The 21,204-nt window shown below is 28.2% G+C and overlaps 2 protein-coding genes across 2 annotated transcripts; one reads left to right on the top strand and one right to left on the bottom strand.

Moving 5' to 3' along the window:
- Positions 1–3,207: 3,207 nt before the first annotated feature.
- Positions 3,208–5,336, bottom strand: LOC128951503 (transmembrane protease serine 2-like). Its single transcript, XM_054296751.1, has 3 exons — positions 5,062–5,336; positions 3,982–4,429; positions 3,208–3,390 (listed from the first exon to the last, which is right to left on the bottom strand). The coding sequence occupies exons 1-3, from the start codon at positions 5,334–5,336 to the stop codon at positions 3,208–3,210; spliced, it is 906 nt and encodes a 301-aa protein (XP_054152726.1).
- A 2,304-nt stretch (positions 5,337–7,640) lies between these two features.
- On the top strand, positions 7,641–9,265 carry LOC128951505 (uncharacterized). Its single transcript, XM_054296752.1, has 2 exons — positions 7,641–7,652; positions 7,878–9,265. The coding sequence occupies exon 2, from the start codon at positions 7,910–7,912 to the stop codon at positions 9,263–9,265; it is 1,356 nt and encodes a 451-aa protein (XP_054152727.1). The 5' UTR covers positions 7,641–7,652; positions 7,878–7,909.
- Positions 9,266–21,204: the final 11,939 nt, after the last annotated feature.

Consider the following 21,204-nt stretch of genomic DNA (forward strand, 5'->3'; position numbering starts at 1 on the left):
TAAATTTGTTGACAACTACTTATTAGAGATAATTTTAAGTAACTATTACTTAATAATTTTAATAAATAATTTAATAACATTTTTTTTATAATTTACTATATTTTAAGATAGGCTGAAAAAATTAAATTTAAGCTTTACTATAAAAAAATAACAAATTTGTTTTTAAATTGAATTTTTATTTTATTTTTTTAAAAAAGTTTATTAAAATTTAATTGATAAAAAAATTGATAATCATGTACACATCAATAGTAATTTTTTTTTATTTATAATTGTATAATTTTTATAACTATTGATTAATAGGATCATCTTAACTAATTTTTTTTAATAAGATTAATATACTTATCATATATTTTTAATTTTAATTATAAATAACAGTTTGTAATAAATGCACATTTATTTCATAAAATTACTTGTAATTTATGATTGATTTTTTAAAAAAATTAACCAATTTAATTTGAAGCTTTAACAAAAAAATTATTTATTGAGTTTATTATTACAAATATCATCGATAATTTTAATTATAATTTAACAATTAATTAATTAATTATACTAACAAATAATAATATAAAAAACTAATTGTATTTATATTTTATTTATTTTCTACAATTATTATTATTATATTGCTATTCAATATAAAGTTTTAACAAAAATATAAATACAATACTACATTAAGTGATATTAATATATATATAAACTACTGTATAATAGGTTGACCACTGTATAAATATATGGTGATGTGGACAGGTATTTAAATATTGTTTGATTTTTTGTTTGTTGTTTAACTATAACGTACTACAGTAGCGACAATCCATTTGACGACATTTGATATCCTTGCACCTGACATTTTGGCCAATCGGTTGTCATCACTACACATACTGTTTCCTTCCAATGTAATGGTAGACGTTACGGCAACGAGCACTGCCCTACCATCGATATACTGAAACCATGGACCACCAGAATCTCCCTATATATTGTTGTTGTAGTTGTTTTTTAGTATAATAATCAACTATAACTAATACTCACTCATACATATCACACATACTCACCCATCTCTCTCTCTCTCTTTCTTTCTCTCTCTCTCTCTCTCTCTCTCTCTCTCTCTCTCTCTCTCTCTCTCTCTCTCTCTCTCTCTCTCTCTCTCTCTCTCTCTCTCTCTCTCTCTCTCTCTCTCTCTCTCTCTATATATATATATATATATATATATATATATATATATATATATATATATATATATATATATATATATGTGTGTGTGTGTGTGTGTGGGTGGAAGAATTAGGGAAAGAGAGAAAAAGAGAGATACCTGAACCCTACCTTACAAAGTAATGGTGTAAGAGCACCGGCATTTCTATACGAATAGATACGGGAACTGTTTTCTGGTTTACCACTATGACTATAGACTTTTTCAATTTCCAACCAACCCATATGCAACTGTCCAGTGTTTGACTGGCCTTCCTTTAGCGGTCCAAAACCGGCTATCAATGCCAACTCGTTTTCGTGATTAATCAAACCCCTGCCCGGCAAAGATATAGCATTCAATGGCCGATAGACATGCTCTGGATCGGTGGTGTCGGTGCCAGTGGGTAACTGTACTTCAGTTGATAATTTCATTACTGCAATATCGTTGATGTTTTTCGTGAAATCATAGTCTGGATGGGTATAGTAATTGTCTACTCTATAATAATCATTCATTTGTTTCAGATTTTGGAGACCAACGTATATGTAAAACCATTGGACGTCGCGACGAGAATAGTCCTCATAGCTAATTGGATGAGAGGGGACCGGGGAGGTCAGGGATGAAAACAGCGGGGTGTGGATAGGGGGGAGGGGGGAGTTATTACATCCAATTGTTTATATACTGTACATTATATATTAAATATATAATACATATTTGTTATTTTAGGATTGATTTTTTTTCATTGTTTGTATAAATAATTTTGTTGACTTACAGTAGACAGTGAGCTGCGGTTATTATCCATCGACTATTGAGTAGTACACCATTACATGAACTGATTGATTGGTTTCGGGTTGGTTTCGGTTTAAGTGGTTAGGGTCCAAAAAATAGTAGAGAGTAGTGTAATATATTGTGAAATAAACAAAAAAATCGTATTGACCTCAACTAATACCTCCTTTTCCCGATACCATATATAGCCGAATAGTATATATATACCATCCATGGTACTTCACCCGGTTCCGATTCCCTACCCATATGTATGGCATCGCTAGCTTTGCCATAATGATAACATTTTGGTCGATTCATACGAAACGATTCCCGACCCAAACCGCACTCATTGGTTGTAACATCTGGATAGTGACGGATATGTAAGTGTCCATCGGTGACGACATTTCCAATGAAAATACTGGTCAACACTACTATTAGTTGTATTAATAATATTAACATATTTGAAATATTATGAATATTAAAATTTTGAATAAAATAAAATGATATTTGAATTAATTTTTTTTGAATCACTTTTTCTCTATAAAAAATATTTTACTCTATTTGTTTTATTAATTAATTAATTTATTGTAATACTGTACTTATATGTAATATTAAATTATTATTTTTTTTTATAAAATAATACAATTATATTATTAATTTAAAATTAATTTTAATTATCTTAGTGTATCATATTAATCAAATACCAAATATGATAATATAATATATAGGTAAATATATTAATATTAAAAATTATAGTAAATATTTGTATTATATTACATTAGATGACATTAATTTTTTAAAAAATTATTTAATATCAGATATTGTTTCAAATATTTTTTTTTAAAATTTATGTAATAATAGTACAATAATATAATTATAATAATAATAATAATAATAATTATAAATTAATAAAAAATACTATAATTGTTTTTATACATGAAAAATATAAGACTTTATGAATTAACTATTAATTTTTTTATTAATTTTAAATTAACTGTTTCATAAATATACAAATATTTATTTTTTACTAAAAATTAATACAACAAAAAAACCTTTTTGTATTTTATATTTATTTAATTTCTATAATTATATTTTAGAAAATATATATATTATTTTTTTATTATATTAATATTGAAGTTAATATCTATTTGATACAATACTATTGAATGCCATCAAAAAAAAATAAAAATAAAAACTATTATATAATAGATTGAACACATATGCTGTGGACAGGTATTTAAATACTGTTTGATTTAAAAAAAAAATTAATAATGTGTTACAATATACTCGATCCAGTCCATCACATAGGATATCCTTGCACCTGACATTTTGGCTAATCGGTTGTCATCACTACACATAGAGTTTCCATACAACGTAATGGTAGACGTTACGGCAACCAGCACTGCCCTACCATTGATATACTGAAACCATGGACCACCAGAATCTCCCTATATATTGTTTTTGTTACTTTATTATGTGTATGTGTATGTGTATGTGTATGTGTATGTGTATGTGTATGTGTATGTGTATGTGTATGTGTATGTGTATGTGTATGTGTATGTGTATGTGTATGTGTATGTGTATGTGTATGTGTATGTGTATGTGTATGTGTATGTGTATGTGTATGTGTATGTGTATGTGTATGTGTATGTGTATGTGTATGTGTATGTGTATGTGTATGTGTATGTGTATGTGTATGTGTATGTGTATGTGTATGTGTATGTGTATGTGTATGTGTATGTGTATGTGTATGTGTATGTGTATGTGTATGTGTATGTGTATGTGTATGTGTATGTGTATGTGTATGTGTATGTGTATGTGTATGTGTATGTGTATGTGTATGTGTATGTGTATGTGTATGTGTATGTGTATGTGTATGTGTATGTGTATGTGTATGTGTATGTGTATGTGTATGTGTATGTGTATGTGTATGTGTATGTGTATGTGTATGTGTATGTGTATGTGTATGTGTATGTGTATGTGTATGTGTATGTGTATGTGTATGTGTATGTGTATGTGTATGTGTATCTGAACCTTACCTTACAGAGTAATGGTGAAAGAGCGCCGGCATTTCTATACGAATAGATACGCGAACTGTTTTCTGGTTTTCCACTATGATTATACACTTTTTCAATATCCAACCAACCCATATGCAACTGTCCATTGTTTTTCTCGCCCTCTTTTAACGGTCCAAAACCGGCTATCAATGCCAACTCGTTTTTAAAATTAAACAAACCCGCGTCCGGCATACAGATAGCATTAAATGATCGATAAACATGATCTGGATCAGTGGTGTCGGTGCCAGTGGGTAACTGTACTTCTGTTGATAATTTCATTAATGCAATATCGTTGATGTTTTTCTTGAAATTATATTTTGGATGTGTATAGTAATGGTCTACTCTGTAATAATCATCCATTTGTTTCAGATTTTGGAGACCAACATAAATGTAAAACCATTGGACGTCGCGACGAGAATGGTCCTCATAGCTAATTGATAAGAGGGGGGACAGGGTGGTTAGGGATGAAAACAGCGGGTGTATGTGGGGAATAGGGAGTTAGAACATGCAATTGTTTATAAACATGTTTGTTATTTTAGGATTGATTTTTTTATCATTTGTATTAATAATTTTTGACTTACAGTAGACAGTGAGCTGCGGTTATTATCCATCGACTATTGAGTAGTACACCATTACATGAACTGATTGATTGGTTTCGGGTTGGTTTCGGGTTAAGTGGTTAATTAAAAAAATAGATAGTTTTATAATGTTAACTAATAATTAATATACTGTATATAAATTATACTGTTAAAACTAAACTAAACAAACAACATAAGCACACACATACATACATACATACACATACGGCAGCCAAATGAGTTATTAAATTTGCTGGGGTTAAAACTAATGTAAATTATTATTTTTGAAATATACTTATTTACATATAATACTATTCCCAATAAACCCGTCCAGGGTACAACCATTATACGGAACACTGGCATATATATACACACACATACATACATACATACATACACACATACATACACACACGAACATACACACACACATACTATGCTGTAATTTACCTTTTATTTAGGAATGGTAGATAAATAACTATACCTTTGTGTACCTATTCCATATATAGCCGAATATTTGATATATACCATCCATGGTACTTCACCCGGTTCCGATTCCCTGCCCATATGTATTGAATCTCCAGCTTTGCCGTAATGAAAACAATTTGGTCGAGTCATACGTAACGATTCCCGACCCAAACCACACTCATTGGTTGTCACTCCTGGATATTGACGGATACGCAGGTGTCCATCGGTGCCGACATTGTCAATGAAAATACTGGTCAACACTACTGTTAGTTGTATTAATAATATTAACATATTATTAATATTATGAATATTTAAAATTATGAATAAAATAATATTTGAATTAATTTTTTTGAATCACTTTCTATTTATAAAATCTATTATAGTCTCTACTATTTTAATTGATTAATTAATTTTGTTATTGTTATACTTATATGTAGAATTAAATTATTAAAAAAAATAAAATAATACAATATTTGTATTATTTTTTTATTGTAAGAAATTACTCAAATAACAAATATGATAATGTAATATATATAGGTAAATATATCACTATTAAAAAATAACAGTAAATATCTATATTATATTACATTAGATTAAATTAATAAAAAATATTTTAACATTTTGCAAAAGTTTTATGTGATATAATAATATAAGTTAGTTATAATAATAATAATAATAACTATAAGTTAATTAAAAAAAATATCATTGTTTTTATATATGTAAAATATAAGACATTTTATATAAATATATCTATTTTAAAAAAACAATAAATTTTATTAAAATACAATATTTGGTATAAAAATAAAATTGCATATTAGTAATAATTATACAATAAAATAAATAAACTGTAATTTATTTAAAAAATAATATAAATATTTTATTAAATACTTATTAAAATAATATAATTAGATAAATGTCGAAAAAAATAATAAATGAAAAAATGAAAAATTTTATTTATAATAATTTTTTTAAAACAAATAAACTAACAATATATGTATTTTATAAATCATGTTATTTATTATTAACAATATAATTGCAAATTTTGTAATTAATTAATTAAATAATATTAATGTATATATATAATTTAGATATTTAGCATGCTAGTTTTTTTTCAATCAAAAAACGTTGTCAATACGTTTTTATAAGGTATAGGCGCTTAAAAGGCGACAGTGAACTGACCTTAAAATCATAGACCCTCTCTCCTCTCTCTCTCTCTCTCTCTCTCTCTCTCTCTCTCTCTCTCTTTTTCTTACTATAACTCAATCATCCCTTTCCTTTAAGAAATGAAACAATCGGTATATAAACTGTATATTAAGTATCATATTATATACACACACAGTATTATAAAAGTAGTAACAAATAATTAATAATCAAAAAATAAATAAATAAAATATTTTATTGTATTAGTATATCAATGATATCATATAAAATAATATATATTCCCTATATATATATATAAACTTTGTGTGTGTGTGTGTGTGCCGTAAATAATCAAATGATATCTCCCTGAGCCCAGTACACACTGAGGCCCAGTTGTCAAACGGCTTATGCAATATTTATCAATGAAGTCGATAATGTATATACTATACAGTGATATCATAGTTAAATTGATATTTATTAACAACACAAACATAGTATCGTCACAGATATATATTATATGTAAAAGTTTTGTAAATAATTTTTTTGATTTTATTTTTGTTGAGTAAAACTAAACTTTTTTTTTATGATGATATGATTGACTTTACTGTATACTACTATACCATTTGGTTTACCATTGGTTTAGTTAAACCAGAATATTTTGTACCTATAATTTGTATGATATTATACAAAAAAAAAACATTGAATAAAGTGAAATAGAGAGGGAGATAGTCTGTACTCACAGATAGGACTGTCCCATAATATTAAGACAAGTGTGTTAGTGTATATATGTGCAAAGTGTATGGTATCTTATGTATACTGATATAGACAGCCTGTTAGTTGGTTACTGCCAGTCGTAAGGTACACACATACACACACACACAGGTGTTTAACACAAGTGTATAGAAGGGACAGTAAGATAGAGAGCACAAGTAGTTGCTCTCCACTGTTTCTCTCTCTCTCTCTCATAACAAGTGTCTACTAAATTTACTTATGATTTTTGTGTGGTTGTATTATAATATTGTTGATGCAATTATTTGATTTTTATTTATACAACAAAAATTATTATTATTATTATTATACATAGTTAATTTAATTAATAACATTTAGGTTCAATTTAGTTTATTTAATTATTGTACTAGTTAATTTTGTTTTTTTAAAAAAGTCAACTATCACCAAGTTATAATTTATATACCTATCCCAGTATAAATTCGTAAATATTGCGTATACCAAAAATACTTGTGCCCGCTCAGTTACCTCAACCAAAAAAAAAATTGTTTTTCTAGATACAAGTGCTCAAAATATACTACTAGTGTTGAGTTTAATAAATTAATTTCATCATTATCATCATCATATAAATTAAATTATTTTTTTGTATGAATACTAAAATTAATTGCTACTAACTATTGAGTGATTGAATTTTTTTTAACTATTATTATATTAAAACTGAAACAACTATAATATTAAAGTGTAAGTAAAAATCAAATTAAATTATTTAATTAATTAATAGAAAGTATAGAATATAGTATGTAATGAAATCATTTTTATTTATTTATTTAAAAATTTAAAACAAAAATATATTTAATTATTTGATTATAATTAGTATAATTATAATATTAATAATAGTAATAATTAGAAAATTTATTTTCATTATAAATTGTATTTTTATTTTATATATAATTTATTATACAATAGTTATCAAACAGTATATATATAACGGGAAAACAATGGCCAACAACAACAATAATCTGACCACTCATGTCCGTAGTCATCGGTATCAATCAAATGTGGCTATCGATAGCTATTTGGTTAGACAACGGGAAACCGCAGATCAAAACAACGATATAGTGACTGTACGACAGTCGCCGGTATCGCGCAAATCATCGACCAGTTCACTGCCACCGCCGGAAACTGTGGCCAGAATGGCTGTTAGACAGTCGACTTCGCCGGTCGTCGTCAACCGCATAGATGACGAAGTGGACAGCAGTGATGGACACGAGCGCTGCATAACACCGGCTCCGGCCAACAACACTGATCCCATAAACTGTTGCATATGTTTTGCTCCGGTAGTCAACGGTTTTCGGTGCACAACAGTAGCCGAACGTATGGCTGGACCGCCGTTGGCTGCAGCGGTCAACGATTACTATGTGCCCGACTATCAACAGGTCCACCATTTTGCCTGCTATCGGTGCATAGCACGCAATATGGTTGCCCGTAATCGGCCAGTAGTCAACTGTCCAGTTGGCTGTGTCAACGAATTCAATGTCCAGCGTCTGGTGCCGATGAACCTCAAACATACAATGATGACCGACAAACTGTTTATCTATTGCGAAAACAATTGCGGACTGGGCGGCAGTCCACTGGCTCTGGCCAATCATCTGTGTCCGCTGGCACCTGTCGATGATATTGGCCATACCTACAGATCAACAGAGTTGCAACGTTTGCACACTGAACTACAAGAGCTAATCGCTAGCAAACAGTTGGTCGAGCACGAGCTTCGGCACGTGTTACGCAACTATAACGTCAAACGTAGCGAAAATCACGCGCTCTATGCCAACAATCAGCTGCTTATGGATCAAAACAAGAGCCTGTTTGAACAGATCAACTATCTCTATCAACAACTCAGTCAACTGGAGTACCAGATGCTGGCACTGAGGGCTCAGTCGGACACAATGAGACAACAGTTTAATCGCGAAGGCCGGGCCTATCGAAAGCATTTGAAACAATTGGCCAAACAGTCGGATGTGAGACAACAGGAGCTAAAAGTCAAGATCGACGAACTTCGCAAACAAAAGTCACGATTGATACACGAGTTTCGTTTGGTATTGAATAGAGATAACCCATTGTTTCCGATTGATGTCCAACTGTCGGCCGATAACCAAATGGATAGTTCGGAGGACAGTAGTCCCGATTGTAGTGTCGATATTCAACAAATATTTGCCTCTAATAATAATAATAATAACCAACAACTTGTGCCAAACACTGCCAATGATGATATGCTGGTCAACAATACTGACGGGTTGTCCGACCCGTCAGAACTGCCATTCCTTGAGTTTCTTCAAACATTTGCCAATTATTTCTAGTTTTTTTTGTTTGTTTGTTTAATATTAACAAACAAATAATTATTATAAAAATTATGAATTTTTAATTATATAATACTGTAAATAATAATTTAATTATGAGTTATCCATAGTAATCATTATACATTAATTATGATATAAAAACATATGAATTAAAATAAAAATTTAAAATTATAAAAATATATACAATATATCTAATCATAAATACAAAAAAAACTTATAAAATTATCTAAAAATTGCCAAAAAAATATAAGATATTTCAAAAGTTTTTATTGTATTAAATAATATTGTTTAAAATAATTATAATTATGTTTTTAATGTACATATAATAATAAACTTAAAATTTTAATTCTAAATAAATATATATTATCTAAAAAATATAATAATAAATTATTATCATATATTAAATTTCACTCAATATTATTTAGTAAACTATATATACTGTATATTAATTAAGAGAGAGAGAGAGAGAGAGAGAGAGAAATGTCTTATGGCTTATGTAATAGTTTATCATATTATCGATGAATATATTAACAGTTAAGTGAATACCGTATAATATTATATGTTATTATACAGTAAATACCTTTACAATGATATCACACTTGAAATGAAATGCTGTCTGTTATATAGATATGCATTGTATTAAAGTGTTATATTTAACTTATATACGATAAAAAACTATTATGAGGTGACTATACCAGAGTTCACACTTGTTAACCAGGATATACCTATATATATATTGTATATATACATAAATATAGTGAAATAGAGAGGGGGATAGCTCAGATAGGACTGTCCCCATAGTATGATGCCAAGTGTGTGTATGTATGTATGTGATATCAGTAAGGCATAATATAGACGACACCAGTATTTGATTGCCAATCGTAAGGTACACATTATATACAGTATTACATACAAACATACAGTACATACACACTCGCACAGGTTCTTAAAAAAATCTATAGAAGGGACAGTTAGAGAGAGCACAAGTAGCTCTCCTATGTTTCTCTCATATTTAACAAGTGTGTCTCAAAACTGTGATTTTTTTAAATTCATTATATTATACAGTATTGCGTTTGTTTTATTTAAAACAACACAAATATATTTTAATTTATTAATATATTAATATACCGTATAATTAATTTAAGATTAATAACTACAAAAACATAATTGCTCAATTTAATATTTATATGTTAAAAATAAAATTATTGTACTAGTTAATTTTCACCAAGTTTTATACCTGTACCTTTAATTATTTCGAAAATATTGCGTATACCAAAAAGTGTCCGAGATCAATTACCTCAAAATTCCAAAAAAAATATATTGTGCTTAATATATTAATAATTTATATTAATTTCATCAATCATTATATAAGTTAAATGACTTATAAGTAATTTCTAGTACTAACTATTGTGTGATTATTAATTTATTTAATAAAATTTATTAACAATTTAATAATACTTGTATACAACTGTAATATTTAAAAAAATGTAAGTAACTATTTATTAATAATAAACTATTTATCTGTTTTAATAGATACAATAACATTGATAATTATAATGATGTCATTTTTTTTATTTATTTATTTAAACATATAATAACAATATTATTATCATTATTATATATATATATATATAATTATTTGATTAGTAATTTTATTTGTATTTAAATATATTGTATTTATTTGACATATTATTATTTTAGAATAGATATCAATCAGTTTTTTTTAAATAACAATTATATATTAATTTAATAAATATATAGTTAATTTAATTAATAACTAATAACTACAAACAACATAATTTAGTTTATTTTAAATTTTCAAAATAAAAATTATTTTCTAAATATACCAAATATGCTAAGTGTCGGCTAAATTACATCAAAAAAATTTATAAAAGTACATAAAAATATATTTTAAATTTTCAAATAGATTTAATTATATCATAATATAAATTAATTGACTTATTAATAGTACTGCTAAACTATTTAGTAATCAATTAATTTATTGAATTTAGAAAATTTTTGGGTTTTTTTTGCTATTTTTATGTTTGTTTAAAAAATACATTTTTATCAATCAAAGTAAAAAATTATTGTTATCTAAATAAACTATTATTATTAATTTATTAGGTAATGTAGAAAATTTTATTTTAAAAAATTGTTTATTTTTATTTACAGTAATTAATAACAAAATTGATAATTATATGATTAGTAATTTAATTTTCATTATATTAATATATCTTATATCCGATTAATTTAATTGTATTTAATATATTTATTTTTTCAATAGTATCAATCAGTATATATAAAGTATATAACATGAATATAATGGCCAACAACAACAACAACACCAATCTGACCACTCATTTCCGTAGTCATCAGTATCGGTCAAATATAGCCATCGATAGCTATTTGGTTAGACAACGGGAAACGGCCGATCAAAACAACGACATAGTGACTGTACGACAGTCGCCGGTATCGCACAGATCATCGGCCAGTTTACAGCTGTCGTCTGAAAATCTGGTCAAACTGGCTGCCAGGCAGTCGGGTTCGCCGGTCGTCAACAACAATGATAAAGTTGACAGCAGTGATGGACACGAACGTTGTATAACACCGGCTCCGGCCAACAACACTGATCCCATAAACTGTTGCATCTGTTTAGGTCCGGTAGTCAACGGTTTTCGGTGCACAACACAAGCAGAGGGTAAGGTAGCGGCGGCGGCAGTCAACGATTATTTTGTGCCCGACTATCAACATGTGCACCATTTTGCCTGCTATCGGTGCATAGCATATAATATGGTTGCCCGCAATCGGCCAATAATCAACTGTCCAATCGGCTGTGTCAACGAATTCAATGTCCAGCGTCTGGTGCCGATGAATCTGAAGTACACAATGATGACCGACAAACTGTTTATCTATTGCCAAAACAACTGCGGATTGGGCGGCAGTCCACTAGCACTGGCCAATCACATCTGCCCACTGGCACCGGCCAACGATATTGGTCACACCTACAAGACTACAGAGTTGCAACGTTTACGCACTGAACTCCCTAAGCTAATGGCCAGCAAACAGTTGGTCGAGCACGAGCTTCGGCACGTGTTGCGCAACTATAATGTCAAGAGCAACGAAAATCAGGCGCTCTATGCCAACAATCGGCTGCTTATGGATCAAAACAAAAGCCTGTTTGAACAGATCAACTATCTCTACCAACAACTCAGTCAACTGGAGTACCAGATGCTGGTACTGAAGGCTCAGTCGGACACTATTAGGCAACAATTTAATCGCGAAGGCCGGGCCTATCGCAAGCATTTGAAACAATTGGCCAAACAGTCGGATGTGAGACAGCAGGAGCTGAAAGTCAAGATCGACGAACTCAGGGAACAAAAGTCACGATTGATAGACGAATTTCGTTTGGTATTGAATAGAGATAACCCATTGTTTCCGATTGATGTCCAACAGGCCGATAGTCTATTGAATAGTGTAGAGGACAGTAGTCCCGATTGTAGTGTCGATATTCAACTAATATTTGCCTCGAATACCGATATAAACGACGCTCAACATAATAATAGTCAACTACTAGTGCCAAATGCCACTGTCAATGATATGCTGGTCAACAATACTGACGGATTGTCCGACCCGTTAGAACTGCCATTCCTTGAGTTTCTTCAAACATTTGCCAATTATTTCTAGTTTTCTATTTAAATATAAAGACAAATAATAATTATCATACGAATTATGAATTTTATTTTTTTTAAATGTATACTCACTAATCATTAATTATAGTAATAAAAAAACATATTAATTAAATTAAAAATCTATATATTTAATCATAATTATAAAAAATTTTAATATTATCATAAATAATTTTTTTCTATATTAAATAATAATATATTTTTTAATGTATATAAACTGATAAATATATTTTAATGCTACTAAATAATAAAACTAATAAAACTAAATAAATTAATAAAAAATTATTTAAAAAAATATTTTCATATATGAAAAAATTCATTTCAATATTTATTATTGTTTTTAATAATATTGTATGTATTTAATGTTAAATATTATTGTATAATTATACTAAGATCCCTGAGCCCAATACACTAATAAATTGGATTGATTTTTTTTGTTTAATTAGAGAGTTTTCTTATGATTTATGTATTAGTTTTTATGATATTATCAATGAATACATTAATAGTAAAGTGAATATCGTATGATATGTTATGTTATTATTGAATACTTTTACAGTGATATCACACTTGAAATAAATATCACACACACACACATATATATATATATATATGATATATATAACAATAAGCATTAATGTCGTCACAATATATATATATATATTTATATATAAAAAAAAAATTTATACAATGACTATACCATTGGTTACTTTACCAGAAACCAGTCAGTTAACCAGGATATACCTAAATATATATACAGTATATACTGTATACTAACATAACAAGAGAGTAAGCTAGAGATAGAGAGAAAGAGAGGAAAAAAGTCTATCGCATATAGGACTGTCCCATATTGTTATGTAAGTGTTTGTAATACATATGTACTGAACAAACTACTGTAATAGAAACCCAGTTAGTTGTTGTTTGACTATTGAATCGTTAAGTACACTATCAGATACTGCTTTAAACAACTGTATATATTATAGAAGGGACAGTAAGATAGAGAGCACAAGTAGCAGCTCTCCTCTGTTTCTCTAATGTTGTATCAATTTTTGTGTTGAAAATTTTTGTGATTTTGTTTTGTTTTTTTTGTTTGTATTTTTGTCATTGATTTGTGTTGTGTTGTAAAACTATTGATGCAATTATTTTAAACTACAGTATATATATACAACTAATTTATTATAGAAGGGACAGTAAGATAGAGAGCACAAGTACTATAAAATAGCAGTAGTATTAGACTCTCCTCTGTTTCTCTCAGGTCGTCTCAATTTGTGTTGAAATTTTCTGTGATTTTTGTTGTTATTGTTTTTGTCATTGATTTGTGTATAAAACTGTTGATGAAATTATTGTACTGTATATATATATATATATACAGTATATATATATATATATGCAATTATATACAAATAATTTATTAGTTTAATTAATTAATAATAATAACTACAAACAATCATATTTTGCTAAATTTATTTTTTTAAGTTTAAATAAATAAAATAATTGTACTAGTTAATTTGTTAAATTTTAGTAACTATTATATATATATATATATATACCTAAAGCCATGCAAAACGTTATCTCAGTTTCAATCTAATAATAAATATATAGTTTACAAAAAAAGTAACTTCGGTTTTAAAATGTTTTATTATTTATATATAAATATATAATACTTAATAAAAACTAAGGTTGGCAGTAGCACAAAGTTTGTATAAACCAAAGCGTATTATATAGTTTAATAACAATAGATTAATAAACAAAATTTATAAGATATTTTCTAATAAATTATAAAGTATTTATTTATAATACTAATGATAAAACATTTTTTCAACTCTAATAAACACAAACATATGATTTGAGTACAATTTATATTATCATATCGTTTTAATCCGAAGTTAGTTTCTTAGTATACCTTTTTTGTTTATTTAAGGGATTAAAAAGATAACGTTTTGCATGGCACTATATATACCTCACCATAAATATATAGTATATTGCGTAAACCAAAAATACCAAGTGCCTGCTCAGGTTGCCTCAAAACACATATTCATACACACACATACAGGTGCTAAACTATATTGAAGGGAAAGTAAGATAGAGAGCACAAGGAGTAGTAGTAATAGTAGCTCTCATTTGATCCGTTTCTTTCATTCAGTTAACAAGTGTTTTCATGAGTGGATATATTTCTGTGATTTTTATTTTGAAAACACTTATTTGTGTTGAAAAAAAACTATTGATACAATTATTATTATATGTATTACTTGTTTTGCAAACTACTAGTTTATTAATTGTAAACTAATAACTAATTGTAACAAATTTGCTCAATTTATTATTTATTTATTTAAAATATATTTGTATTATTAGTTAGTTAATTATTTTCAAAGTTGAGTTTTATTATTATTAAGTATTTTATAATTATTGCTTACACCAAAAAAATACAAGTGCTAGCTTAGGTACCTCATCAAAAAAAAACTTATACAAGTGCTCAAAATATACTAATGTATACACTAAATAAATTATTTTTTTTAAGTTCAATAAATAAATTTCATCATCATATAAATTAATTGACTATTTATAATAGTCCTAAATTATTAATTTAATTAATTGTAATAATATTATCATCATCATCAAAATTTAAATAATTAATTAATTAATAATATTATAGATATCAGTATATAAGATATTTTATAATTATATATTTTTATTATATATAATTTTTTAAATAAGTATTTGTTTGATATATTACTTATCATATTATATACAATATATATATATATCATTTATCAATTAATCAGTCGATAATTATATAAAAATAAAACGTGAAAAACAATGGCCAACAACGACAACAACAATGACAACAATCTGGCCAATTATATCAGTAGTCACCCGTATCGGTCCAATGTGGCCATCGATACCTATTTGTTGAGACAACAACAAACGGCCGATCAAAACGACGATATAGTGACCGTACGACAGTCGCCAGTAATGCCCAGACGAGTGTCGTCAACCAGTTTGCAGCCGCCGATTGTCAATAGTATAGATGACGAACTGGACAGTAGTGGCGATGTACACGAGCGCTGCATAACACCGGCGCCGGACAACAACACTGATCCCATAAAATGTTGCATCTGTTTTGCTCCGGTAGTCAACGGATTTCGGTGCACTACAGAAGCTGAGTTGACTATTCCGGAAACCAGTGATTACTTTCAACCCGACTATCAAAATGTTCACCATTTTGTCTGCTTTCTATGCATAGGAAACTATATGATTGCTAGCAATCGGCCAGTAGTCAACTGCCCGGTTGGTTGCGTAAACAAATTCAATGTCCGACGACTGGTGCCGATAAACTTGAAGTACACAATGATGACCGACAAATTGTTTATGTATTGCAAAAACAATTGCGGACTGGGCGGCAGTCCACTAGCACTGGCCAATCATATTTGTCCGCTGGCACCGGCCGACGATATTGGCCATACCTATAGGTCAACAGAGTTGCAACGGCTTCGCAAGTTAAAAGTTGACAAAAAGTTGGTCGATAGTGAGCTTCGGGATGTATTGTACAGCTATGAAGTCAAGCGCCAGGAAAATCAATCACTCTCTACCAACAATCAGAAGCTTATGGATCAAAATCGGAGTTTCTTTGTACTGAATGACTCTATTATACAACATATCCATCAAATGGAGTATCAGATACAAGCACTGAGGGCTCAGTCGGACACAATGAGACAACAGTTTAATCGCGAAGGTCGGGCCTATCGTAAGCATCTGAAACAATTGGCCAAACAGTCGGATATCAGACAACATAAGCTGAAAGTCAAGATCGATGAACTAACTGTACAAAAGTCACAATTGATACACGAGTTTCGTTTGGTATTGAATAGTGTTAACCCATTGTTGCCAATTGATGTCCAACGGGCCACTTATCTACTAAATAGTTTAGAGAACTGTAGTCCCGATTACAATGTCGATATTCAACAAATATTTGCCGCTAATAACCACATTCACCAAAATAATAATAATAATAATTATAATAATATTGATAATAATAATAATACTAATACTAATACTAACCAAATTTTAGTGCCAAACACTGCCAATGATATTCTGGTCAACAATACTGACGGGTTGTCCGACCCGTCAGAACTGCCATTCCTTGAGTTTCTTCAAACATTTGCCAATTATTTCTAGTTTTCTATTTAAATATAAAAACAAATAATAATTATTATACGAATTATGAATTTTATTTTATTTTTAATGAATACTCACTAATCATTAATTATAGTAATAAAAAAACATATTAATTAAATTAAAAATCTATATATTTAATCATAATTATAAAAAAAAATTGTAGTATTATCATAAATAATAATTTTTTTCTGTATTAAAGAATAATATATTTTTAAATGTTTTATGTATTTTAACGAAATAAATTAATAAAAAATTATTTTTAAAAATATTTTCATATATGAAAAAATTCATTTCAATATTTATTATTGTTTTTAATAATATTGTATGTATTTAATGTTAAATATTATTGTATAATTGTATATTTATACTAATAATATATTAAAATAAAATCCCTGAACCCAATAATAAATTATTGAACTATTAAACTAATAAATTGGGGAAAAAATTTGTTTAATTAGAAAGTTTTCTTATGATTTAGTTTTAGTTTATATGATATTATCAATAAATACATTAATAGTAAATTAAATATCGTATGATGTGTTATGTTATTTTGCAGTGATATCACACTTGAAATAAATATCATGTATATATGATAAATATAACAATATTCACTAATGTCGTCACAATATATATATATTTATAAAAAATAAATTTTTTATGTTATGACTGTACCATTGGTTACTTTACCACAAGTGTTAGTCAGTTATCCATGATATACCTATATATACAGTATATACAGTATTTTACTAATTTATACTAAGTTACTAATAGTAACTTACTATTACTGTACTAACATAACGATAAAGTAATATATAAATTGTATATATATAGAGAGAGAGAGAGAGAGGAAAAAAGTCTATCGCATATAGGAGTGTCCCATATTGTTATGTAAGTGTTTGTAATACATGTGCACTGAACAAACTACTGTAATAGAAACCCAGTTAGTTGTTGTTTGACTATTGAATCGTTAAGTACACTATCAGATGCTGCTTAAACAACTGTATATATTATAGAAGGGACAGTAAGATAGAGAGCACAAGTACTACATAGCTGTGCATACTGTAGTATTACACTAGTATTAGTAGTAATATTAGCTCTCCTCTGTTTCTCTAAAGTTATCTCAATTGAAATTTTCTGTGATGTTTTTTTTGTCATTGATTTGTGTATAAAACTGTTAAATGCAATTATATACAACTAATTTATTAAATTTATTAGTTTAATTAATAATAACTACAAACAATCATATTTTGCTAAATTTATTTATTTTTAAGTTTAAATAAATAATTCTACTATACATATATAGCATACTGTATAACGTAAGGGAAAGTAAGATAGAGAGCGGAAGGAGTAGTAGTAGTAATAGTAGCTCTCATTTGATCCGTTTCTTTCATTCAGTTAACAAGTGTTTTCATGAGTGGATATATTTCTGTGATATTTATTTGAAAAATTAAACACTTATTTTTTGTTGAAAAAAAACTATTAATACAATTATTATTAATAATAATATATGTATTAATTAATATATTGTTTTGAAAAACTACTAGTTTATTAATTTTAAACTAATAACTAATTTCAACAAATTTGCTCAATTTATTATTATTTATTTATTTAAATTATATTTATTACTAGTTAGTTAATTGTTTTATATATTAAGTATTTTATAATTATTGCTTATACCAAAAAATACAAGTGCCAGCTTAGGTAGTCATCAACAAACAAACAAATAACTTATACAAGTGCTCAAAATATACTAAATATTATACAATAAATAAATTATTTTTTAAGTTCACTAAATAAATTTCATCATCATCATATAAATTAATTGACTCTCTAAAAATAGTGCTAAATTATTAAATTAATGATTCTAATATTATCATCATCAAAATTTAATTAATTAATTAATTAATAATATTAAAGAAATCAATATAAAAGATATTTGATAATTATATATTTTTATTAAATAATTTTTATAAGTATTTGTTTGATATATTATTTATCAATTAATCAGTCAATCAGTATATAAAAATAAAACGGGAAAAACAATGGCCAACAACAACAATCTGGCCAAATATATTAATAGTCATCCGTATCGGTCCAATGTGGCCATCGATACCTATTTGTTGAGACAACGGCAAACGGCCCATCAAAACGACGACATAATGACCGTACGACAGTCGCCAGTAATGCCCAGACGTGTCGACAACCGACAGTTTGCAGCCGCCGATAGTCGACCGCATAGATGCCGAAGTGGACAGTAGTGATGTACACGAGCGCTGCATAACACCGGCTCCGGCCAACAACACTGATCCCATAGAATGTTGCATCTGTTTTGCTCCGGTAGTCAACGGATTTCGGTGCACTACAGAAGCTGAGTTGACTATTTCGGAAACCAGTGATTACTTTCAACCCGACTATCAAAATGTTCACCATTTTGTCTGCTTTCTATGCATAGGAAACTATATGATTGCAAGCAATCGGCCAGTAGTCAACTGTCCGGTTGGTTGCGTAAACAAATTCAATGTCCGACGACTGGTGCCGATAAACCTTAAGTACACAATGATGACCGACAAACTGTTTATGTATTGCAAAAACAATTGCGGACTGGGCGGCAGTCCACTAGCACTGGCCAATCATATCTGTCCGCTGGCACCTGACGACGATATTGGCCATACCTATAGGTCGACAGAGTTACAACGGCTCCGCAAGTTAATAGTCGACAAAATGTTGGTCGAGAATGAGCTTCGGGATGTATTGTACAGCTATGAAGTCAAGAGCCAGGAAATTCACTCACTCTATGCCAACAATCAGAAGCTTATGGATCAAAATCGGAGTTTCTTTGCATTGAATGACTCTATTAAACAACATATCAATCAAATGGAGTACCAGATGATGGCACTGAGGGCTCAGTCGGATATAATGCATCAGAAGTTTAATCGCGAAGGTCGGGCCTATCGCAAGCATTTGAAACAATTGGCCAAACAGTCGAATATCAGACAACATAAGCTGAAAGTCAAGATCAATGAACTAACTGAACAAAAGTCACAATTGATACACGAGTTTCGTTTGGTATTGAATAGTGTTAACCCATTGTTGCCAATTGATGTCCAACAGGCCGATAGTCTATTGGACAGTGTAGAGGACAGTAGTCCCGATTACAATGTCGATATTCAACAAATATTTGCCGCTAATAGTCACATCCACCAATATAATAATAATAATATTGATAATAATAATAATAATACTACTAATAATAATATTGATAATAATAATAATAATAATAATAATAATATTGATAATAATAATAATACTAATAATAACCAAATTTTAGTTCCAAACACTGCCAATGATATGCTGGTTAACAATACTGACGGGTTGTCCGACCCGTCAGAACTGCCATTCCTTGAGTTTCTTCAAACATTTGCCAATTATTTCTAGTTTTTTATTTTTGAATAGTAAAACAAATAATAATAAAATTATTATAATTAAAAAACATACCGTAATTAGCTTTATGTAAATAATTTAATTATAAATTATATTAATTAAAACAAAATATTTATAATCATAATTTTGAAAAAAATTGTAAAAATTATCATAAAATGTCAAAAAATAATATATCAAATGCTTTTTTTGTATTAAAAAAAAATATTTTTTTTGTTCTAATATTATTTTTTAATTTACAAAATTTAATAAACTTAATTATTATAACTTATAATTTATAAGTATATTTAAATTATTTTATTTTTAGATATATAATAAATTATAAAAATTAAGAAACTAAAAAAAAGATTCACTGATTCCAGCATATGATGGTTGAGTTTGTGTGTATGTATGTGTGTGTATGTGTGTGTATGTGTGTGTATGTGTGTGTATGTGTGTGTATGTGTATGTGTGTGCGTGATTGAGTCATAATGTCTAGATAAGCATGGTAGTTTGCATCATACTGTACTTTATACTGTATAGCCCAATATACTGTATAGTATACAGTGTATACTATCATCTATGGTAGACTATCCTATCTATACTATGTATGCTACCAGTGATGCATTAGTGATATATATATATATATATATATATATATAT

Source organism: Oppia nitens, unplaced genomic scaffold (assembly GCF_028296485.1).
Source record: "Oppia nitens isolate AA-2021 unplaced genomic scaffold, nextdenovo-longstitch-racon4-pilon3 scaffold1_pilon_pilon_pilon, whole genome shotgun sequence".
Classification (NCBI taxonomy): domain Eukaryota; kingdom Metazoa; phylum Arthropoda; class Arachnida; order Sarcoptiformes; family Oppiidae; genus Oppia; species Oppia nitens.